The sequence below is a fragment of the Tachypleus tridentatus genome, chromosome 13 (genome assembly GCF_004210375.1).
Source record: "Tachypleus tridentatus isolate NWPU-2018 chromosome 13, ASM421037v1, whole genome shotgun sequence".
NCBI classification, from domain to species: Eukaryota; Metazoa; Arthropoda; class Merostomata; order Xiphosura; family Limulidae; genus Tachypleus; species Tachypleus tridentatus.
Window position 1 is genome coordinate 83,664,952 of NC_134837.1, and position 25,990 is coordinate 83,690,941.

A 25,990-nucleotide genomic window follows, 5' to 3' on the forward strand; every position below is an offset into this window, starting at 1 on the left:
AGCAACTGTTTTATCCATGGAATAATAAGTTGTTTAGTTATTCAGTCATACTATTATTAATGGGGTGTTATAAAAGTAAGAAAGACTAGATATTTTTCATGTCTTACAAATAACTTGGCATATAGCTTTCATATTCAGTAGATGAACATATATTTTCAATAAAATTTTAGTTTTGTAGAACTAATGCTTTTCTAGTGAACATGTCCATACTTCACAAAAATGTATTCATTTGCATGTTGTGTACATAAGGTTCACATAAAGCTTGAAGTTCTTGAATTTCAACAATCACTTTTAATAAATTAATGGGGCCATCAGTTAATTAATTAGCAAATATTATTAGTCATTCAACTCTAATTACATGATAATAATAAACCTTTCATAATGACAGATAACATGCAAAAGCATCAATAAGGTTTGTTACTATCCCTCTCATATTTTCTTAATAAACTGTGATTTTTAATGCTAATATTTTTTTCCAAATTATTTGCCATTAATTAACTGTGGTATAAATCTTATCTCTCTTAACTAACAACACTGGTTTCATTTGAAAATATAACCCTTTCCTTTCAGGTTAATGATAATAATAGTACATCAATAGTGCTAGTTTCACACTTTCATATTCAATATTTTGTCCTGCATCTAGCTATCTTATTTGCATATATAACTATATCAAAAAAGTTCAATGCTTCAAAGTGTATCTAAACCCACATAGAGTACGTAGAGTCTCAAGTATTGTGTGGAAATTAATATATGCTATGTAGGTTTGGCAGATGAATTATGTCAAAATTTCTGTACTGAATCTGTTCATGTTCATAGTATTTTTTTTTTACTCCAAATACACACAAAAAATTCTGTTTTTGTATGTTTAAATGTTTTATGATTGATCGCTGGTACTTTTCAGATCTTGTTTCCAATATGTCAGTAGCCAGAATGGGTTTCCCTCAGATGGGTTTTTCTGCTTGTGTAGGAGGACCACTGTTAAGTATCCTTTCCATCTTTATGGCAGTATAGACCTTACTTTTAGTTATCATTACAGAGCATATATATATATATCATGTCTGAACTACATTGTTTTTGTGATTTTTCACCCATGATATCTGTAAAAATATTTCTATGTTTTGAATCTTGTTTTTACATTTTGGTGCAAACCAAAAAATAAGCTTTGTTATTCAGACATACTATTATTAATGGGGTGTTAAAAGATTACTGAAAATCTATACTTTTTGGTTTTTCTCTGGAAAACAACTAACTTTCATATTCAGTAGATGAACAGATATTTTCAATAACATTTTCTATGTATATATTTATATATAACAAAATCACTTGAAAAATCTGTACATCAATTCTACAACATTTCTATGTAAGAGTCCTCAAGCTTTATCTCAGCCACTTGGAAGTTCAGTCAGTCCCAAAAAAAGTGTACTTTTATTAGTGGTCTTTGTCTTCACCAGAACAGTATTCTGTTTAGCTCCCCCATAGTTTTTCAGAAGCATTATTGTTTTTGTAATCTTTTCCCAGCCATACAAGCAAATAATTTGATGATGTAATTTTCCAGCATCAGTATGATACAATAAGCATTAAGTGTGTAAAGCAACACAGTGAGTAACAGAAAATGGCTATAAATTTATGTTTGTAGTAGCTGGAGTAGCTATGTCCTGAACAGAATTTTGTATATTCATGAATAATGAAAGGTTATTTTAGGACATGAAAAGTTGTTTCCCTTATACGTAACTGTAAAAAAATGCAAAAATATCCATAAAAGTCACAAAACACAGAACTGAAAATTTGTATGCATCTCCCCATGGATAAAATGAACCTTCATACCAACTTTGGTGAGGATCCATCAAAAGGGAATGGTGTAGTGGTAAAAACAAAAGTATGAAAATGTTTGTAAAAAAACTGTAAAACTGAAAATTTCACTCTATCTTTCCATGGACAAAATTAATATCTATACTAAATTTGGTGAAGTTCTATCTGCAGGAGGTAAGGTAGAGGTAAAAGAATGCAAAATTGAAAACTTTTATGTACCTCCACATGGACCTAATGAAACTCTATACCTATTTTTGCAAAGTGATCCATCCACACTGTGAAGTAGTTACACGGACAAACAACAGACAGTGCTGTTATATTTATTCATGAATTTTATGCTATATTATCCAGTCTTCTGGCATGAAAAGTACATATTCAGTAGGAATAGTTAGAACAAGGTAAGTTAAAAAATTATGTCAGAAGATATAAAGCATTTTGGAATAAAGTGTATCGTATCACTTCCAAGTAAATGATATGTGCAAAAACGAGTTGAACTGTGATAAGATATTTTTTTTATGAAAAGTCAGCAGATAGCCTAATGTGGCCTTGCTAAAAGAAAATGCGTACATGGAAAGTTTTGTATAAATTTGAAAGCTTTTGATAAAAACTGCAAGTTGAGACTACTGGGACAAAACTAGAAATTCTATCACACAATTTTATCACTATCACACAAGTTTGTTTTTAAAAAAAAAATACTGCAGGCTGAAGTGTTTTTTGGACTGTTTATACTGTTGCTACTTAAAGCTCATAATCCTGACACTGATATAAGTAATTTATTTCATATGTTCCCAGGCAGTAAAATAATCAACTACAAAAATTCAGTAGAATGACTGCATACCTCAGTGTATTTTGCTTGGTTAAAAACTTTAAGAAACTGTTATTGCAGTCTGTAGAGGGACATTTTATTGTATAGTTTTTCTGAAACACTGAATAAAACTAATTAACAGAACCAAATGAATGTACACCTACAATACTAGATTAACAGATGTGCTGTCATGCATCATTTTATATCAGCATTTCTTGGTAAGAGCATACTTCTAATATTTGGGCTTTTTATGTTGATATTTTGTGTCACTAATTATGAGTTGAGTGAATTGAACTGTTTATAAAATGATTATTACAAATCTAAAATAATGGTTTGAAACTGTATTCAGTCTTTGCAAATGCCATGGAACTACTTTATTGGGGTACCATATTATATATACATTTGTTGAATGCATGAAGTTTTAACTAGTAGTTATCATGCGTGCCATTTTTCCGCTGAAACGCGGATTTCCACGGTTTTCAAATGGCCAACGATCACCCACGAGATTCGTGTAAATTGGAGGAGAAAATATGAGCGATTTGGGGGCCGGGTAGGTGGTTTTTGAGGAGAAATCGTATTTTTTCAATATTTATTGCAGAAAAAAAAAAATCTGACCGCCATCTTGGAGGCAGTCTCGTTTCGTCTTGTTGCAGGTCTCGTGGTCTGGTATCGTGTGCATACCAGACGATAAAATATGTCCCCGGATCCACTGGTCAGGTGCAGCTGCGCCACGCTGTGGCGCCAGGCTATATACCTTTTCCTCTTTTTTTTTTCATAAATGTCATTTTTGTAAAAACAAAAAACACGAATTAATTGAACATTTTCTATACTTGTTAAACTTTTGTCATGTACATGATTATGATTTCTGAACTATTTAAAGTTTTACTAATACAATTTGTGTGTGTCATCAAGCTCATTACTGAGGAATTCAAGCAACAGGAACTGTGGAAGCAGTAGTATATGGTTCACTGAAACTGTTATATTTTATAATCATATTCATTTTCTATAATAGGCCTGGCATGACCAGGTAGTTAGGGTGCTGGACTTGTAATCTGAGGGTTGCAGGTTCAAAACCCCATCACACTAAACATGCTCGCCATTTCAGCCATGGACATATTATAATGTGATGGCCAATCCCACTATTTGTTGGTAAAGGAGTAGCCCAAGAGTTGGCAGTGAAGACTAGCTGCCTTCCATCTAGTCTTACACTTAAATTAAGTGCAGCTTGTGCAGATAGCCCTTGTGTAGCTTCGCACAATATTCAAAACAAACAAATGTCCCTATAATCATTTTCAGCCATTGCATAGAAGCTCATAGAATGGCTCTGAGTTATTTGTTTCAAGTAAAAACTTTTAGCTCAGAGCTCGATTTCTTGACTGATTTGAGATCTAATTACAGCTGCTATTGAGGATACCCTCTTGTTTTAAAGATGTATCATACTTCTTTATGTATTACATCTTGAATAATTTTATGGCTTTTCATGATTTAATCTAAATCTTGCAAGCTAGCCAATACTAAAGAACTTGACTGGAATGTTGATAAAAAAGCATTGTTAACTGATAGATCAGTGCACTATAGTTGCTTTAATCAGTAACCCTCTTTAACTTGTACTTTACAAGGTATTTCAAGATAAGTTGATTTTTTTTTAAGTATATTGTACATTAATTTAGTGATATTGAAGTTCTGAATTATTCTATCTTTTCGATTTCTTGTGCTGCCACTAGTAGATATTAAAATGTTGGTTTGGGGTTTGTTTTCTTTTATATTGTTTTATAGTCCACATTTATATGCCTTATTGTATAAGTTTGCAGCTACTTAACAGCAACTATCTTCAGATATTGTGATACTGACCAACTTTAATAACGGTTGAACATCAAACTATATCAAAATTACATTGATGATGATAAAACCTTACGTAAAGTATAAGTCAGTAAGCTACTACTATGAATAATAGATACTTTAAAGCCATATGCTGTTTTTTGTTAACACTAAAGAAATGGATTATCATGAGCTAGAATATGTTATGAAATAATGAGTCAGTTTTCTACCATGTTGTAAACATCAATAAACGATAAGGCTGTCCAACTTAAAAATGGAAGTTTGTTTTTTTCTACATGTGTATACATGCATAAAAATGTGTATGCATGGTGTGTACATGATACATTTTTTACTGTTATGTATAGTTCAAAAGTTGAAGAACATACCTCCCTAGTGGCTCAATGCAGATAGCTCATTGTTTAGTTTGATGTAAAAAAAATACCTGGGTTGTTCTTGAATGCTGTGCTCTTTTTCTTTTAGCAGCCTGAAAAATTAGGTTTTTTACAATAAATTCTTCATGATCATATAGCTTTTAATACTTTAGTAAAAACAATCATTTATTTTACTTGCCTTCTTATTAGTAAAATTAAAAATATCTTTTTTTCTTTCAATTATCAGTTTAATACAAACATATTTTGAAAATTATCATTTGAACTCTTAGTCTAATTGTTTCATTACATAATTTCTTGGTCTTCAGCTTAGGTGTGTAACAGAGAAAACAACATTAGTTAGTGGTATTGTTTACTAACCTGAGGTCAGTATCATTAGTATCTTAAGATAATGAAGAATACCTACTTAACCCATTCATTGTAGTAAACAGGGTTAACAGGGCAGTTGAGTTGTGGTTATTCTCTGTTTGGGCAAATCAACTTGAATGTTTACCTGCATTTGGATGCCAGGTAACTAACCCACTTAGAGATAATTGCTGTAGTTGAATAGTTAAGTGAGGCAAACAGGAAAGTTTCATTGTTTTGTTAGTTTGCTTACGTTTAGCAATTTTAGGGTGGTGAATTTACACAGAGTAAATTGAAACAGAAATCATATGAATGATGGTTCATCTGCTTGTGGTATCTTAAAACCCATTTGTTTATAAAGTAATCGTAGTATTGAAACTTTACTGATTTTAACTCTGGAACAGTTATGACAAAGATAGTTTAGTTTGAAAGAAAGAAAATTGCAAAGTCCTTAATGTCATACAGATTTGCTTCTTGGATTTGGATTGTCTTACACATTAACTCTGGCAGAAGCAGGACATTCTGTAAAGGTTAGTGGAAGAGATGTACAAGTAATTTATCATAAGTCCTTAATAATTCCAAATTTATTTTATTATGAAAATTATATAGTGGCAGAATTACATATGCTGATACTGAGATTATTGACTACTTGCTGACAAGTTGATGTTACTTTTTCTATTTGTTACTTAGTACACTTAGAATGCTACCTTTCTTTAGTTTTAGTACTATGAAACACTGCAGAAAAATGTAGGGGTGTAACTAAACTTTTATTCTGCATTGCAAAATGTCTTTTTAACATCCAGTCTGTATACCTCTAGAACATTCACTGATCACTCTGCCCAAGATTTAAACATATTTTTGAATTATTAAAATTCATTTTTAAAACAAATAATTTAAAGAGTAATACTTCAGTGATAAATCCATAGCTCACATAATAAGAATTCTTTAGGCATTTTCAGTTAGTTGCTCATTGATAATGAAAATCCATATTCATAGAAAAAAATACGTTGTCAGATGTAACATTGTGATATTCCACAATCTTTTTATAGGTACAGTTTACTCGACAGATTGAGTTACTCTATGGAACCCTTACAACTTCTCTTGTGTCCACTTTCATCATTCTACCATTGTTCAAGTTCAGAGTAAAGCATGTGTATGGTGTTTACCTACTATTAATTTATCTAGTGTTTATCATCTTAGCAATATTAATGGAACTCCACATAGTATAAGTTACAGTAATCATATAAAATGAAGTAAGTATTCCTTACACTTTTGTAATTGTTAAAACATCTTTAAGAATGGAACAATTAGTTAGCATTACCTTTTTACCAAAGACTGTGGGTGTTGTATTATCTGATCATAAAAATCAAAGTAAGATTACCATATGGAGTGAGAGGTTTAAAGTAGTATGATTCCTTCTCAATTTAATGAAGCAGAGCTGTAAAGGCCACAGTATGAAAATACTAACTTCTATTTCAGACTTTAGATAATGGTAACAGTAATAATTACAAATCCATCTCGATAGTTCTTCCATGATCTCATAATTTTTGTTGCATGACATTGGCAAAGTCTATAATTCTTCCCAAGTATTCTTTATATAAATAAGAAAAATTATTTTTTGAATGAACTGTGTTATGAAATATTTTCAATTTAAATCATGGTTTATTTATTTTGTAAGTAATTTGTAATATACGTCACAATAAAAGTACAAATAATATACAATGGTCAATGTTGGATTTTCTATTTTTTGAAATATCCAGGCATTAAGTATTTATACTAATTTATATTAAAATAAAATCTCAGTTTAGAACACTCTGGAACAATACTAAATACCACATTTACATTGAAAAGTCATTATCTTAAGCAGTAAGAATTGCTTAACTTTGAAGAGGTACTTTAGTTTCCAGACATTTTGTAGGGTTGTTATAAAATTAAACTTGTGCAGGTTATTAGTATACAACTTGAAAGTAGGGCTAATATTTTTTCCAGATTTATGTAACCTCCACATGCACTAAATCCATTGTTTTGACTGATAATATTATTTATTCCTTTTTAGTTAGTTTGTTTTACTGCAATAAAACAAATGTAGCATAAATACACTTGATAAACGATCAACTTGTTTTTTACAGATACATAAATATTGATGTATTCAGCATCAACAAAAAAACTTGTGACAAAAATATGTAAAAGGAGCTTTCTTTGGCTTTAAAACAAAACTAAATGTTACTAAAGTTCAACCACTTCTGTTTCATCACAAATCAATACTTGATGGGAGTTGAGTCATTAAACAAACTAACCAGCTACAACTTTACATCTATTCACCAGCACTAGAAGTAACACATTACTGAACATGTTACCATTCTTAGTTCTGTTTGTTTTATGTATCAGTTGTACCAGGACAACTTATGCAACCAATAAGAGAAAAATTACCGAGTGTTTTGCTTTTAACCATCACATGCACATACATCTCAATGAACACACTGAAATATACTTAAGGCAGTAATAAGGAAATAAAAATTCCAAATGAATGAAAGAGTTTTGCATCATTTATAACACCTTGCATGCACTGTAAAATTTTGACCTAATCTGTTTTCTGAAACTACAATAAATGAATTTCAACATTTTAAGACATTATATACCCTAGAATGAGACTATGGCAAACTCTTAAAAGGGTAAATACAGAACATAGAAAATGATAATTTATTTTTTAAAGTTTCCCTGACCATTCATATTATATATATATATATATATATATAAAAGGAATTAACTACTCTAAATGAATTATTGAGCTCATATGCTAGATGTATTGTAGCTGGAAAATACATACCTGTTAGTGCTTACAGACAAAAACAACAATAAAAGTTACTTAAGTTCCCTGAATTTAGCCATTTTTTCCCTGACTATGCAACTCTAGCTCACTAATGTCTACATTATACTTTGTGTAGAGATAGAAATAACAAGAAATGTAGTAATCATAAAATAAAATATGTTCACTTATGATGAACATTACCGTATAAACTAGAAAAAACCAATAACTCTAACATTTTCCAAAAGTCTACTTTTCTATGTTGATTCTGTATGTTTTTGGATATCATGATTAACACTACACAATCAAACCTTAATTGTTAGAAACAGACTACTGGACACATTACTGATTTCCAGTGAGTATCTCAACTACATATAGTTTTAAAGTTTGTGGTTTTCATGACAACACAAACTATGGTAGATCTACAGAATTAAATCAAACACACAAAACTTGTATATACCACCGTCACATATAAGAATCAAAGGACAGAGTTACAGTTATTTTTATCCTCCAGACCCTTTAACAGCCCAAGTTTGTTTAGTCATCTCAAAGTGCTTCTCGAACTTTTCCAATATTAGTCATTCCTACTTTCCACAACTCACCCACTCAATTTAATGAAAGACAAAGTAATAAATGTTAAATTATAAAATAATTTATTATGACTTAACTACACATCAAACTACAACTAGAATAAATAATAATAATTACTTTTTTTTCTCTTGAATTTGTTATAACTCATTCACCCAGTTGAGAAGCACTGAATTTTTAAAGGCAACAATAATAATGAGTGGGCAACATTATTCAAATAAAAAAATATAAATTGGCCACACAAATCAGAAAGATACTTGAAACAATTAGCTTTGTACATTATGAGTACACTTAAGTATCCAATAATTCTTCAAGAGTAAAGATATACAAATTCAATCATCTATAAGTTGAAAAATGACAACTGGTGTGTAATAAGAAGTAAATATCACATTGTTATCTATCAAATACAAAAAATATAAACTAGAATGACAATCGAATATCAGCTTTGCACATTACCTTGGTCTGTTTTCGTGGCTGGCTTCCAGTTTTCAGCACTTATGATGGGTAGGCATACTTGGCCCTTTTCATCAATGTTTGGATGATAAATCTTTGTATGAAATATAATTTTTGGGGGCTTAAATGATGGATTATCCTGTAGAATTTGTAAAATATTGAAGCCACCTTCACATAAGCTAGTATTGGTTTTATCTTATTTAGAAATCACTTTAGTCCCTTCACAACAATTCTTAATAATAAATTAAAACACACAATTAACACTATTTTAAAACAAATACACAAAAACTAAATGACCCAATTAGTACATTTACTTGGAATGTTAGTCTTCAAGGATTACAAAACTTATATTTTTATCACACTGTATTCTATTAAGTACAAAAAGAAATGTTATGAATGAAAAATGATCTGTTACTTGGTGAATATTTATATAAATATATAATCTTTAGAGGATTAATTTGTTTCATGCCCTATGTAAAAATAACTAACTTATCTCCTCCTGAATGATTTCAGGGGATCATATTATATATACCATCAATATATTACATATACAAGGATAAACTTGCTCTATAGCTCAAATACTTTAAAAAACCCACAGCTTATTACAAGTCAAATACTTTTTAACATAAAGTATGTGTTACATCAGTTAGCATTTCTATTTCTCAAATATATTCTAATATGTGATTATTTACATGAAGTAAAAAGATGTCTATGTATAGTAACTTTTCAAACTTCATACTTACTCTGAATAAAAACAAAGCCATTCATAATTCAATTTTTGGCAGACGTTACTTTCAAGAACTACAAATCAATGTAAATGTAGAATATTATCTAAACCATGAAATGTTATGAATGCATTATTCACTAAAATGAACAACTTACAGGCAAAATTAGACCATGCCATACTAAGATATTGGTTTCTTCTACACATATATTTCTGAATGATTTCATGGCTGATTTCCTTAAATCTTGTAGTTCTTGCATATACATACAAAATAAAAAGAAACAAAAATAATGAAAAACAAATAATGGAACTTTTTATTTAAATAAATTTTAAAAGGGCATTTATAAGTTTCAAGTGACTTGGGTAAAATTATTGTAGTTCTGCATTACATCAATATTATACACACACACACACATACATTTACTTGTATTGAAATAAAGCAGTTACATGACAGTTTAAATATATCAGATCATCCCATCAGTAATGTCCAAAAATTTAATACAGAAAGTGCATCTTCATTTCTGTCTTTGTGGAAGGATTTAATGACTAAATTATGTAGTAGGATGTGTGTAAAAATGCTCAGACAAATAAAATAAACTAACCCAACTCCACTTTTCCAAATCATTAATCAAATAAATCCTTATGAAGATGGATGTGTCTGAGGAGCCCATAAGGCATATAACACTTTAAGAGTTTAAAAAAGGCAATAATGCAGCAGAAACTATATGAAACATTCAAGATGTTTATGGTGCAGAGTTTCTCAATGAAAGAAAATGTCGAAGATGGTTTCAGAAGTTCACGTCACTTAAGCTGTAGTCTTCAACTGTTACAGCACAGAAGCTTAATTCAACCCATTCAACATTTCACTGTCATCTGCAAGAGCTTCAAAAGGTGTCAAAACTTGGAAAATGGATCCTCCATGATTTGACAGAAACCAATCATAGATTAAGATTGGACATGTGCACTTTTCTGCACTCTCGAGAATGTAATTCACCTTTTAAGGACAGGTTGGTGACTGGAGATGATAAATGGATACTTTATAAAAATGTTAAGTGCTGCAGATAATGGCTTAGTGGAGGTAAGAGCATAGCCCAAAACATACCTCCACCTTAGGAAAATTGTTAAGTGATTGGTGGCATATTGTTGGTGTGATTCACTTTGAGTTGCTGACACTCAATGTAAGGATTACATCAGAATTCTATTGTCAACAGTTAAAGCACTTGAATGTTGCACTGAAAGAAAAGAGGCCTGCTTTGGTCAACCGTAAAGGTGTTGTATTACATCAGGATAATACATGGCTCCATACAACAAGGATCACATATGCAAATATTGAAGAGCTAGACTGCAAAAAAAATCTCCTCATCCTCCTTATTCTCCAGACCCCGCCCCATTAGATCATCATCTATTCCAAAATTTGTAGAACTATCTTGATGAGAAACATTCTGAACACATGAAGATGTCAAAACTACCCTCTCTCCATTCTTTTCCTTCAAACCCCAGCATTTTTATAGAAGTGGCATTCAGAAAGTTGTAAGTTGTTGGTAGGAAGTAATTAATAATAATGGAACATATATTATTGATTAAATAACATTAAAAGCATTTGAAATCCTTTCTTGTTTTCTGAACCAAAAATCAGACATTACTTATGGGATTACCTGATATATAGATTTTTAATGTGAAAAACTGAAAATACATGATACACAAACAATCCTGTGTTTGACATTTTAAGTACTATTAGAAAAAATTGTTTTACAAAAACAAAGCATTCACCATAAATATCTTCTGTGCAATCCTAACTATGTTTAATCCATAAATATGGAAGATGAATATGTCCTATATTAAAACCAACACGTGCACCTTAACTTTATTAATACAATTGTACAGTATCAAACAATGACAAATTGACTTGTTGAGCATTGAAGATTAACACAGTCTTTAAGGTAATAAATTTGTCTTTATGAAATATCTTACAAGATGCTTAGAAAGAGGATTGGGTGGTTAATTTACATGAAAGAACTTAAAGTGATGTGTATTTCTTTCAAATATTTCTGTTCCATTAAATTATTAATAAATAAGAAACAACTGGACCACCAAAACATGAAATTAAGCAGTACATTGGTAAATTAAGAACATTAGAATGTTAAGAAGGATTTAACTTGACTCAATACATAAAGTTTGATTAGGAGTTTTAAGTTTTCATTAACTGCAAAGAGAAAATCAATGATACATAAGCGATATTTTAAAAGAATGTTTATCATAGAAAAGGAAGCACGCCTAACATGAAAAACTAGTTCCCACCAGATTTTATTCCATTTTGGTTGAAGAAAGTATGTTCCAGAAAATCTACAAACACTTCTGACGAATAAAACTTCCAGCACTGCAAGCAATATTTCTTTTCTTACAAACAAAACAATTTTTTCCTAATGACGAGAAATCCACTTGAAGTAAAAATGCATCTTAGGACAGCTGGTACGGGTATTAATACTTTTACTGAAATAAAGCAGAGATTCTGCTTTATTTAGTAGAATGTACCAGCCATTCTGAGATACAAAACAATTTTTCATCCCCAGCCTTAAATCCTATTAAACAGACATCTTTATAATTTTCACCTAATGAAGGGTTAGTAACACTAATGAAAAGCTATGGTTGTTAATTGGAGCAAATGACTGCAGTAAAGTCATAGTATTAATACAGAAGTAAAATGCTTGAACAGACTGCTCAAAAATTTCCATCATCTGTGTAAATTCAATCTGTTAGTTGACTATTTATTTTAAAATGTGTTAGAGATTTAAACAACAACAAAACAAGCTTACTTTTGAAGTGTTAAAGTCAACAACCTCTCATCCTTTTGATGTTTAGACTAAACATCTTGCCTAGCTTTTAAGCAGTTGAAGAACACAAAAAATTGTGTTGTTCAATGTTCACATGAAGTATTTTTTGTGTGTCTAGAAGAAAATGTCTATTCTCTATTTGCTTATTGCACAAGTAACTATAAACCAGTACTAATATTTTTCAGTGAGACAACCTATACAAAAGAAATGAATGATAAATGAAAAGAAAAACTATATATCTAAGTACGGGTGGTATAGGTATTAACACTTTTATTGATAAGCAGAGAACGTTTTGACCTTCATAAGTCATCTTCAGGTTAACAAAGAACCAAAAGGTTAACAGGTTAAACTGAAGATAACCTAGGAAGGTCGAAACATTGTTCTCTGCTTATCAATGAAAGTGTTAATACCCATACCAGCCATTCTGAGATGCATTTTTGTTTCAAGTGGGTTTCTCATCATCAATAAAGGAAAAATTACTTTTCAGTTGTTTTTCAAAACAAAATCATATATTTTGAGTTTTATACAGAAAAGTTCTCTGTCAGAGAAATAAACTTGCTGTGTTAATATGAAAAAAATAGTCCATTCTCTACATGTGTATGTATGTGTATATATATATATATATACTTACATATATGCATACACTCAGACTGAAAAGAAAAGGCTTGCTTTGGGGATTATGTGTAAAAAACTTGTGTATAAAGATTTCCAAGAGAGAAAAATCTTGTTCCTCAAAATGTAGTTCAGAACTTGATTGTATATAAAAAGAGCAACTGTCAGAGTTTCTACCAGATAGCTTGTTGATATAGTTCATGATAAGTTTAATGAAAAAATTGGTCTATGGATACTTACAGGTAAGAAAAATCTATCTTTCCAACATTTACAGTGATAGGAATCTGTTCTTAGGATGTTGATGAAAGTTCCATTCTACAAACATTTTGAGAAGTCCTTGGATCATATGATTTTTATCAAGTCTTTATTTTAAAAATAGTTTTTAAGTTGAAGGACCAGTACTGGTATGGAGTTTAGTTTCTAGTTTGCCTTAATTCAAATATGTGAAAGCAATATTAAAATTAGTTATTTAGTAGCAAAATAAGATAAAAATGGTTGATTACAAACCAGATTTTATACTTTTATTCGTTTTTATAAAGTGGGTTTATCCTCATTAGACCATATAATTGTTTACTATATGATTTTAATTGTTAAATATGTACTTTCCTTGCTTTCTGTCTGACAATGTTATCAATGACTCTACTAAAATAGTACAGGTTAACAGGTTTTCATTTGCAGATTTATCAGTCAGTCTTTTAAAATGGTTGAGAGTATGTAGTTATTTTATCAGTTTCAACTTGTAAAAGATCTTTCCCCTTCTGCAACCATGACTGGAAATGATCAGAAAATGCAAGTGGCTATAGAAACATTTTGGAAAAGTGGTGAATGTAGCTTGAATTTTCACACTTTTTTTAGAAGAGCTAATGGATTTAATGCAGTATCACCAAAGTTAACTTTGTGAATGATCTTTACATATTTCATTTCTTCCACTAAGCCTTCTGACACATCAGATCTATATTTGGCAACAAACTCCCTAGTTTTTTCATATGGTTTATTCTCCAATATATCTAGATATAGCCACAAAAAAATCTTATTAATATTAATGGCTGCTCTATATCTCTTAGTGAACTTAGAAACAACAGAAGCTATGATGTTATGAAATATGTTTTGTCTGAATTTTATATCCTCTATGGGTTCATTTTCTTCACAGTTAGGTAAGGGATCCTTTATAAAAGTCCTTAGGAACTGTTTTCTGTTTTACAGGCAGCTGTAGCAGAAGGTTCATGTTATCTGCAACCAATATGGCTTCATTAAGAATTGCAATCTAGCATTCACACATTGTTTTTAAATCAGTTGACAGACTTTCACTGTTGCTCACTTCAATACTGATGGTAACACTGCAGGTATGCAATACTGATTGCACTGATCAACAATCACAAGAACCTTTAACTGAATTCTAGCCATCATGATAAAGAAAATGACTGCATGTAGTCAGTTATGTATTTAACTTCAGTCCTTATTTGAAATGTGGGATTAAGTTGAAGAATGTTTGATTGTGTATTTAAATTTGCAGATGTATTTGCAGATGAGCTGCAAAAGACATAAAACCATCTAGTCTGTCCATTTTGTTCTTGGAAATCCATGAATAGAACATCCTATATTCTTGAGAAGTAGTGAGCTTGAAGACAGTAATGTTTGCTGACATTCTGCAACTCTAATTATATGCTTCCATTAAACCAGATCATAATAACCAAGTAGCTCAATTATTCCTAAAATATAACAATTATCAGGAGCACCAATCCTTAGTAATGATCCACAAAAGGCTAAACCTCTCTTTTCCTGAAAAAAAAAAAAAAATCTGTAATCTCCTTTGTGATATACTTCCATTTGGCTAGTCTTGAAAGAAATATTCTTTTCAAGCTGCAAATCAACACAGAGGTTTGCTTCAAAGTGTCTCTCAAACTAATTCCACTCAGTATAGTACTTTTCATAACTAATGTTCTATCGTATTTTGTTATCCCATCATAAAGTTCCTTCAAGGCTGTTGTAAGTAACCAGCCTTTTGCAGTTGTAATTGTAGAGCATGATGTAAATGGAGTCTTGGCAAGAAGTCAATATAGAAAACAGTACAAAGTTTGCCAAAGATTACTCCAAACTAGCTAGCCATGTTTATTACATTCACCAGCAAAGACTTTAGAAGATAACTTGGAAGAGAGAAAATATTTTGAGTGTTGTAGAAGTCATCCAGCTCTAAAAACTCACTCAAGGTTTTCAGCTGATACACTGTCATCACTTAAGGAATGAACATCAGAGCCACTGAACTGTTGTAGCTTTTCAAGTATAATTTTAAAGTATTCTTCCAGTAGTTTTTACATTGGGCTGCACATAGTCACATTAAAAACAGTTTTAACAGGTTATGGTGTGAGATATTCATTGTCATTTGTATTGCTATCACTTGACATTTCATCATGCTCAGTTGATTTATTTGAAGTAAGAGCACATGCTTTGTGGTATTTACTGACATTAGACTCTGAATGGAAAGTTTTGGGCTGATCTCACTTTTCTTTTCAAAACCAACCAATAAAATATTACCTCTTTTTTCAGCATATTCTTTTTTCTGTTAGAATTTCCTCTTTCGTATCCAAGTTTATTTTGAGAGATTCCTCAATTAAAAATTTTAAGCAGAAAAAACAATAAAAAATCTTTGATATCTCAAAGTGGTCAATACATATAATTCAACAAAAATTTAATTCTGGATTTATATATCTTGAAACATTATTCATTAAAATTTTGCACTGAATGTTAGTAATAAAAATAACAACAATTCAAGATTTTTCACTCTTCTTGTGGCAAAAAAAAAAAAAAAGAGAAATTGCTCAATTAAAAAATACAGTATACATATGAATATATGTATATCTATTTCTTACTATGCACATTTTTTCATATATAATAAATCATACTATCCTGGCTATTTTAAGAAAATTATCAGAAACCTACCAACAATGAGAAAGTCCATTTCATGTGTAACTCAACCAGTTCCTAATGTCCAAGTGTTGGCCTATTACTGGTAACATGATGTCTATGAAAATGCTTAACCCTCTCATTTCTATCAGAGTACAGAGCACATCATCACCTTCTGTAGACTTCCATTGAAAATTAAAATGAACCTCATTATTATTGTCTTGTATGAACAAACCTGGTATGAAGAATGATAAATAAAATTTATGTTTTAATTTCTTGATTTGCATAGAAAATATTTAGATAACTCCTTGAACTTACCATATGTGACAAACATATATGTTAACTTACCTACTACCCATTTTTGAAGTACAAAGTATAATGTAAATTGCTAATATTATACTATGGATTTTCCAACAAGTATATTTTTCCAGGCTCGATTCTTCGTTGTCCATGTAGCCATCAATTAGAATGTGAGATGCACTTGTCATGCCCACCTCTAACATACTCTATTACAGAATTACCCAATAGAAAGATAAAGTTTTAATGTATGAATGATGTATAAAATCGATGTTTCTTCTTACAGTGGTGTAAAATACATAGCTCAATGAATTTGAAAAATTTTGCAATACTGTTCAGAAAGAGTATCTAATGAGTTTTATAAGGCACTTATGCAATAGTTAGAAAGCCAGTTAAAATATTATTATTATAGGATACTGTAGGCTAGTTGTTTGTTATTATCTAGATTCTTAGGTGCATTTTTAAGTTAATATAAGATATTTAGTATATCAGAAGCTTAACTAAAATTTAAGGCTTAAATTTCACTGAGGACTAACACTAAACACAAGCAAATCCACAAATTATATAATTAAATATGGCAGATTTGGCTGAGCACTCTATAAGTGTTTTATATATACATGGTTCACAGGGGCAATAAACCAATATAATTAATAGAAAGGTTATAAAAATTTTACAAGCTATTAACTATTCAGGGTAAACAAATGTAGTTTTTAGTTACAATCTGCCACCATTCCAGAAAAAGTCAAGTCATGGAAATTTGGGAAACATAGTCCTATGCACCTCTCCCACAACTCTCATAATGATGCAAAATATTAAATTGGACAACTATCACATTTTGTTTATAATAAAAATTTGTACCCTAATGTTCTATGTTAATATCCTTCAAAAGCAAATTTATATAAGATATTATGATGACATTGGTTGAACCACTTTACTAGAAGCTGGAATGGCCAGGGGTATCACAACCACCACATTAGAGGGTTATTAAATTGAAAATTCAGCTAATCCTTCATTGGGTCACACACAATAAATTATCAAAAATGTACAGAAAAATCCCAGTTAAGGGATACATCATCAAAATTCCTCAATATCAACTTTTAATAATTAAACATGTAACTAACAAGCGTTTCTAGGAACTCAGGGAAGATGATATACAAAATGAATTAAATTACGTAACATTGTTATAGCATTGTATGGAAGTCCTAGTATTTTCTCATGCACTGCACATTTTAACTACTGCCAATGAAAGATAAACTTTTCATTTATTATTTATATGATCTATCTGATATTAAATCAATTACGTTACGAGTGTTTTTTCTCCAATTTAGTAACACTAGTGCACTTTGCCGGTAGCAGAAATAGAACTAAGTACAAATATATACAGTCTTAACAGCAGTGTAATTTTAAGTTACTTCTATCAGTTCTAAGTTAGTCCCATGTGGTATGCACCATGAACGATATTATTTGTACTATTATTATTTCGATGAGCTGTTTACCACTAAGTTAATAATATCTTTTTATTATTCAAGTTAATATTAAATAACGATATAACATAATGATTATAATGGTATACTCTGATATAAATTTTAATTTATACGAGTTATATGGCATTATACTATCAGAATCACTAATTCACAGCATATTATTTAATTTTTTCTAAACTTTCACATGTCATGTTTAAATATGATAATTATTAAATATAAAAATATTTATTAGTTACGTAAAAAAAGAAACAACAAAAAATCAGCTAAGTCAAATAATACATTTTTACCTTTTGTAAACGCCTTGTTGCTGCCATTTTCAGCAATATAATCACACATAAAAAAATTGTAGGAGCGTCCTCTAGCTCTCAAGACAATAATTCTAACGGACAAAAACAAGAATATCCCGTATTTTAATAATAACATCAAAGTCCTGAATGTGCCGGCCTGGCATGGCCTAGCGCGTTAAGGCGTGCGCTTCGTAATCTGAGGGTCGCGGGTTCGCGCCAAACATGCTCGCCCTCCCAGCCGTGGGGGGCGTTGTAATGTTTCGGTCAATCCCACTATTCGTTGGTAAAAGAGTAGCCCAAGAGTTGGCGGTGGGTGGTGATGACTAGCTGTCTTCCCTCTAGTCTTACACTGCTAAATTAGGGACGGCTAGCACAGACAGCCCTCGAGTAGCTTTGTGCGAAATTCCAAAACAAACAAACCTGAATGTGCCTTTAAAGTAATTCAAGTAAATAAATGTAGTTGCAGCGTTATTGTCTGGTTCTTAACAATCCACGTGATCTCCTGTATTTCAACCACATAAACAAACCTCTTGACAGTTTTCTAATAATTGCAGCATTGCATGTAATATCAGAAATATATCAGGACTACCGATTCGGGTGATCCAAATTCTAAATTTAAAATGTTTGTATACTTTACGAGACATGTATACTCTGCTGTAAAATTATATACATTGCTATTTGTACTATAAATGAAAATAATATAGTAATATATGTCATATACATGTCTCGTAAAGTATACAAACATTTTAAATTTAGAATTTGTCTAAAAGCAGCTTATATCACTACAATACTTTCACCATTTCACTTCTAATACATGATTTTTCACCCACTGAAACACTTTAATAGTGCTTACTTTCCATTCTCTCTACTAAAAGCCACGCATTGCCAGGTGGTGAAGGCACTCAACTCGTAATCCGAGGATCGTGGGATCGAATCCTCCTCACACCAAACATGCTCAAAGTTTCAGGTGTAGAGGCGTTATAATGTGATAGTCAATCCCACTATTCGTTGGTAAAAGAGTAGTCCAAGAGTTGGCGGCGGCGTCTAGCTGCTTGCCTCTAGTCTTACACTACTAAATTAGGGACGGCTAGCGCAGATAGCCCTCGTGTAGCTTTACGCGAAATTCAAAACAAATCAAATATATACTAAATCTAAAAGCACCCTTTGGGCAACTTAAAAATTAAATATCCTTGAAAGAACAGATTTTTGTATTTGTATCATTTATTCTCCCAGCTCTCGGAAGACTTATCAAACATCACGAATTCCTTTAAGAAACAACAAATCAAGAACGTATAAATTCAAATAAACATTTCTTACAAAAAGTAGAATGTTTAATTTGGTAGTTTTATGCAAAGTTTTTTTTAAAATAAAAGTCATTATTTTGGATAAATTTTCTTTAAATACATGAATTATTACCAATTACAACCCACTACTTGCACATCATTAGCCTTTAGAAGTGTTTAATTTTTAAATACTTTATACGAATTATGAAAATTAAGATTATATATAAACATACACACACATTTATTTCCCGGAATTGTGTATCAAAAAGTTGAAAAGCCTATACAATACTCGTGTCGTTGTAAGAGGGAAAGGCATCAGATTTTAGCATGCAACCACAATTTGCAACACGCATTTTTGTTTGTTTTACCCTGGCAAGTGACATTCAGTTAACAAGCCTTCTCAAGTTGGAGCACCCTTCCCCTTCCAGTGGCACAGCGAGATGTTTGCACACTTACAACGTTAGAAACCGGATTTCGAAACTCATGGTTGGTAGAGCACAGAGAGCTCATGGTGTAGTTTTGTGCTTAATTACAAACAAACAAAACACAAGCGAAAATAAATGCTGCAAACGCATTTACAGAATCAAAATGAGTAAATATAAATATTTAGTAAAAGTGTTTGTTCTTTTAAGTCATATTGTGCAGTAAAAAATATGACAACGGTCCACCGGTGCGATACAAATAAATTAAAATAAAGCCTTCAAAATCAAAGCGGTGTAATTTCTCGTCTCTTCGAACATCATACGGACAAATTTGAAGAAATTAGTTCATTTCAGGTAACATTCAACGAATACTGTGACGCTCAAATACGTACAGCCTCGCCCATCACTGGTATCGAAATCCGGTTTTAAGGTTGTAAGTCCGCAGACACACCGCTGTGCCACTGGGAGGCCCAGATGGTCTGCTATTCAGACGCTGTTTATGCTCTTAAAAGTAATTTTTGCAATATTAACACCGCTCTCTTATAAATTAATGAAATTCCTGCACCAAAAACAACACTAGAGTAGAAATTACATCTTTAATAAAAAAGTTTGACGATTCTGAAACAAAACTGATGATTTCATGTTGGTCCAAGATATTGCAACGAATAGATGCAATAAATTTACAATTTCAAAACTTAATATTTTGACGGAAAAAACAGTTTAAAATCAATAAAAAATTATCTTTAAATTAAGGAATGATTTGGAATCAGGTACAAATGAAGCAAGTAATTTCTCCACCACCGGTGACAAAAATAAGTTATGAAGAAAGAAGGCACACAAAAAAGAATGACGACAATACCGATAATGACACATTAGCAGCAAGATTCGTTTCTAGTGCATTCTTTGTAATTTGTGATCAATCAGTTACCGAACTGACACAAGAATTGAAAGTTGCAGTGATGTTATTAAACATTTTAAAATATTATTTGATTTTACAACAGACCACAAAGAAAAAACATGAATGATTAGCAGTGCTATCAGTGAAAGTTTATTTTTTTTTAAAAAAAATGTATTGTTCATGGAACAGAGTATCTCATCTTCGTTTATTCCGTCTTTGTCTTCTGAACACAGAAAGTGAGGAATTAGAACATATGAATTACGAAGTTATTGACGAATTTGCAGTTTAAAATGTCGGGAAAGTTTTGATATAGGGTACATATATTTGTTCGTTTTAATTTAGTTTATATATACAAAAAATACTAATTACTAATTTACACCATTATAAAGTATCTAAATGAATATGTCAAAAATAATGTTTGCAATAAGGGCTCAAAATTCAGGTTGATTCTCGGGTCCCCAAATAGCTAAATCCACTACTTTCGCTAAAGATATGCAGCATTTCTATACTAAAGTTCTAAGCTTCTTACAACATTATGTATACAAATTAACTAACTAAATGCATTAAGAATTCAATTTTCTTTCAAAGTACTGTACAATATTTCACTTGTCTTTCTATTTACACGTTTATAAATTTCCTCAGACTCTAGCCCTAATATTTTCTGTTTCTAGTTGAGCACAAAGCTATAAAATGGGTTATCTGTGTTCTGACCACCACGGGTATCGAAACTTGGTTTCTAGTGTTGTAAGTCCACTTGCCACTGGAGGGAGAGGGCCAAAGATTCTTTATTAAACAATATATGTTCTCAACTACACTGCACAGATTCCCAATTGTTTTCGTTCACGGACAACTTAGCTTGTTCTTTGTAATCTTATCGTCGTTGTTTTGTTAGTATAAAGTTCCACAATATACTACCTGCACTTTGTCTATTACGAGAAATGAAACCCCAGATACTGGCGTTTAAAAAGTCTGTACATCTACCATTGACTCACTATGAAACTATTTGTTAAAATCTGAGAAAGTTCTGTCTAGAACTGTAAGGACTTACCATCCAATTAAATATACTTTGATAATATAAAAATACATCCACACTGAAACAAATGAAACGTATTTTTAGACACACTGACGCCTAATGTGCCAATATCGTAAATTTCTCATTTCCTGCACAAAGATTTGTTTTTTAATTTCTCAATCGTAGCAGGTACGTTGGAACGTACAAAACATTGCATAGTGCGGCCTAACGTAAATGTTTGTTTTTGTTTGTTTGTTTGTTTTGGAATTCCGCACAAAGCTACTCGAGGGCTATCTGTGCTAGCCGTCCCTAATTTAGCAGTGTAAAACTAGAGGGAAGGCAGCTAGTCATCACCACCCACCGCCAACTCTTGGGCTACTCTTTTTTACCAACGAATAACGATTGACCGTCACATTATAACGCCCCCACGGCTGGGAGGGCGAGCATGTTTGGCGCGACCGGGATGCGAACCCGCGACCCTCGGATTACGAGTCGCACGCATTACGCGCTAGGTCATGCCGGGCCTGTAACGTAAATGAATAGACTATCTAACAATGTATAGAAAACTCTTTAAATATTATTCAACACCTTCACATTAATAAGTACTTTATTGTACATACAAAATACACATTGTTTAATTGTAAAATTGTTTACCGTGTACTACAAACTCGTAATTTCACTTTTGCTTCGTCATGCACATTTTAGATTTTGTGTAAGGCAACAGAATAGAAGACAAAATAAAATATTGTCACCATCAAAATATTTGGGGGGGGGCCAATGGCGTCAGGGCCCCACAATTTTATTGAGTCAAGCCCCTTCCCCGGCTCAGATGTCTATGCGATTCAACAAAATCGAACATATTTTCAAATATCAATTTGTATTTTAAATAATTACATAATTTATATCAGCATTATAAAGTAGCTTGATAATAATCTCAAAAATATGTTTAAGTTATTCTGAGCTCTTAATTCAAGCGAAATGGAAACTGTTGCATTTTCTTACAGTTTTACAATTTTTCAAATCAGAGTAAAATACAAAAGTGAGCAAACTGCATTTTATATACATAACCAAACACGTTTTCTAACATCATTTTGTACTGAAATTTAAAAAAGTCTAAATTAAGAAAATTACAATAAATGAGTTGAACTTGATTTTACAAATTCTGAATAAAATAGATCAAAATTATTACTTTTAATGATGATTTACAAGACATATTTAAAAATAAACAATTCTAATGATAAAATCTAACACATAAACTAACTTAAAACACCCAGATGTTCAGTCTGAGGGAAAAAACAAAAACATTGTAACCTAATTCACATAGCTTTATGTCCTAAAGTTAATAACCAGCTTCTACTTGGCTAGTACTATTTTAGTGTAACAGTTAAAAAAAATATTGTTCTTTAGATCTTTAGCAATAATGAGAATACAAAGTATTACAAAGTTTGGCAAAATATGTGATACTGTTTATCTATGGTACATACCTTGATTAATTACTTGTACTGGAAGTGAAAAAAGGGACTTGAATATATTCAATAAAATAGGCTCTATTCGTATTTCACAGTGATTTTCAAACATTTCAGAAATGCTCAGTTGAGAAGTAAATAGATTCGGTAGCAGAAAACTTGTTACAAAACTTAGTTTGTGCAGAGCAACATTAAAATGAGTACATTAAATTAAGCTGACATTTATGTTTGATTAGGATACTGATATCACTACAAACCACCTCTTGAACTTTCTTATGTTTAAGCAAAAATACTGAAATGTTACTTACTCTATATGGGAATAAGTACCTTTACAATCTTAACTTCTTTCAAAAGCAAAATAAATTTTGTAAAAAAAAAAATTAATATTTCAACAAGATTTGCTAAAATATGGTATGAAAGGTTGAAAAGTGTATTTAATTTCCAGTTCATTAAGTATTTGTTTCTATGTTGTTTTTTCACAAAGATTATATTTTTTTGCCTTCCGAGAGACAGCTCTTTCACATTTACTTCATATAATCATGTGTCACTTCATAAAATGTTTAAATTGTAGTGAGCCAAATTTAGTCTTAATACATGCATAAATCATTTTCTATATTGTAAAAATATTATGAAGGACACAGAACACAGTTTTATATTGGATAACGTCCAAGTTTCTCAATGTTTGTGTTCAATAGACAAGTTTTCTGTTTCATTAAATGATAAAGATCTACTATGTTTTCTGTACATTTTATAGCACCTAAGTTTGAATGAAAGTTTTAACTAGCCGAAGAACAAATAGAAAACATGAGTGACAAAAGAGAGTTAAGATAAGAAATGGTAACTCAGACATCATTGAGCTCAATTTTTATTCTAATGAAAAATTGTTTCATGATAAATGCTAAAGAAATTGATAACTAACACCTTGTTTTCTGTTATGTTATTTGTTTCATTGTTTCAATGTTCTGCTTGCTTTGGGCAGTTTAGTAGTAATGTACAATCTTAAAAAGAAATCATTTACACACAATGGTATACAACAACCAAATGATGTCGAAGTTGGTACAAAACAGGTAGCTTTATAACAACATATGTACAAACCTGTACAGTTTATGTCACTGTACCAAAAACAGCTTTACTGCTTCTCGAGCTTTTTTTCGAGCAAAATACCTTGCTTGTGCATCTTCAACAGCTTGACCAACATTTCTTTTAGCATATTTAGAAGCAAAATTCAATGTTTTATCTATTTCAAGGTTAACCTGATCCTTATGTCTTCCTTTTACCTCTTTTTTCATATTCTTATCCTTGTGGTTAGATTCTTCACTATTTTCTTCATGCTTAACCACATCAGATGAAGAAATTTTCTTCACTGAATAGTGATGCATCTTTTCTCTGGTTAACAATTTTTGATTTCTGTCTTTATCATATTTCTCATAATCTTCTTGATCTAATGTTGAATTTGACAAAGACCTTTCACGTTTTCTTGACTTCTTAGAAGGATAACTTTTATGACCTTTCCTCATAGCTCTTACTGTTTCCCTTGATACCATTCTAGAAGTGCTACTACTTTTTTTTCTTTCACTACTTGAAGATGAAGAATGTGACTTTCTCCTCTCTCTTTTTTCCTTTTTGTGTATTTTTTCTAAGGATGAATATGAGGTCCTTTTGTTCTTTTTATTATATCTCCTCTTCTTTTCTTCTTCATCTGAAAATGGAGATGGTGATTTGCTATTCCTTCTATTACTCACTTTGTGTTTTCTTTTCTGGGATAAAGTCTGTGACTGATCTAGATTTCTAGATTCTCTTTTATCCCTTCTATTTCTGTATGGTGAAGATGATTTACTCTTCTTTCTTGTTTTTCTACTGTAACTTTTGTCATCACTTGGAGAAGGTGACCTACTCAAACTTATCTTCTTAAGGTCCCTCCTCTGCTTTTCTTCTCTAACAGAGTTTGTTGACAATCTATTTAACTTGCTAATCTCTCTCTGATCTCCTTCCTTCTCAGAAAATAATCTATGCACTTTCCCTGTCTTTTTTTTTGTATACCTGTCTTCCCTGACAGGAGGTGGTGATAATCTATTTATCTTTCTCAAATCTCTTCCCTCTCTCTCAGAAGATGATCTGTGTACTTTCTTTAGTTCTTTTCTGTGCCTGTCTTCTCTATTAGAAGGTGATGATGGTGACTTGTTTCTCATGGACTCTTTGCTATATTTTCTTTCTCTGATGATGGTGGATGATGATGTTTTACCTTTTTTACTGCTGTCTTTTTCATGTCTTATTTTTTTATGTGGCAAAGATGACACACTTTCCCTGATATTTTCTCTTCCACCTCTCTCTGCCTTTTTGTAACTTTCAACATTTCTCTTAGAATATTTCTTTTGATTAACTTTATTATCTTGTGAAGTTGACTCATCACTGCTTTGGTCACTACTACTACTAGTACTACTACTGCTGCTACTGGAACTTTCAGAATCAACAGAAAAATCACTATCAACATCCACATTAACTGATTCTGCCTTTTTATACTCAGAATGACTTTTAATGTTCTTATTATAAACACTCTCAGATCCATCTTTGACACTGTAGTTATTTCTCCTCAGACTTGTATTGTTACTTTTTGTGCTGCTTTCTTCATCACACAATATACTTTCCTTTTTAACATGCTTTTCCTCTCCAGGAACATTTTCTTCACCAACAGTCTGGTTCAAAAAATGACGGTAAAAGCCACTGAGGTCCTTTTGCTTGGTAACATCCATGAGATCTTAA

General features: G+C 31.3%; 2 protein-coding genes across 8 annotated transcripts in view; one reads left to right on the forward strand and one right to left on the reverse strand.

The window, feature by feature from the left end:
• LOC143239200 (mitochondrial sodium/calcium exchanger protein-like) overlaps positions 1–6,895 on the forward strand; it is a 58,190-nt gene extending 51,295 nt beyond the window's left edge. For all 3 annotated transcript variants that reach the window (XM_076480095.1, XM_076480093.1, XM_076480094.1), the window contains 3 exons: positions 902–982; positions 5,632–5,696; positions 6,216–6,895. In XM_076480095.1, the coding sequence (XP_076336210.1) occupies positions 902–982; positions 5,632–5,696; positions 6,216–6,395 (326 nt within the window). In that variant the 3' untranslated portion in view covers positions 6,396–6,895. The remainder of the gene's footprint in view (positions 1–901; positions 983–5,631; positions 5,697–6,215) is intronic.
• The window catches only part of LOC143239199 (uncharacterized), a 40,730-nt gene continuing 21,554 nt past the window's right edge, over positions 6,815–25,990 (reverse strand). For 2 of the 5 annotated variants that reach the window (XM_076480090.1, XM_076480092.1), the window contains one exon: positions 24,085–25,985. In XM_076480090.1, the coding sequence (XP_076336205.1) occupies positions 24,340–25,985 (1,646 nt within the window). In that variant the 3' untranslated portion in view covers positions 24,085–24,339. Of the gene's footprint in view, positions 9,108–9,895; positions 9,991–16,117; positions 16,317–18,149; positions 25,986–25,990 lie in introns of those variants that run through there. The other 3 variants (XM_076480087.1, XM_076480089.1, XM_076480088.1) reach the window with 3 other exon arrangements.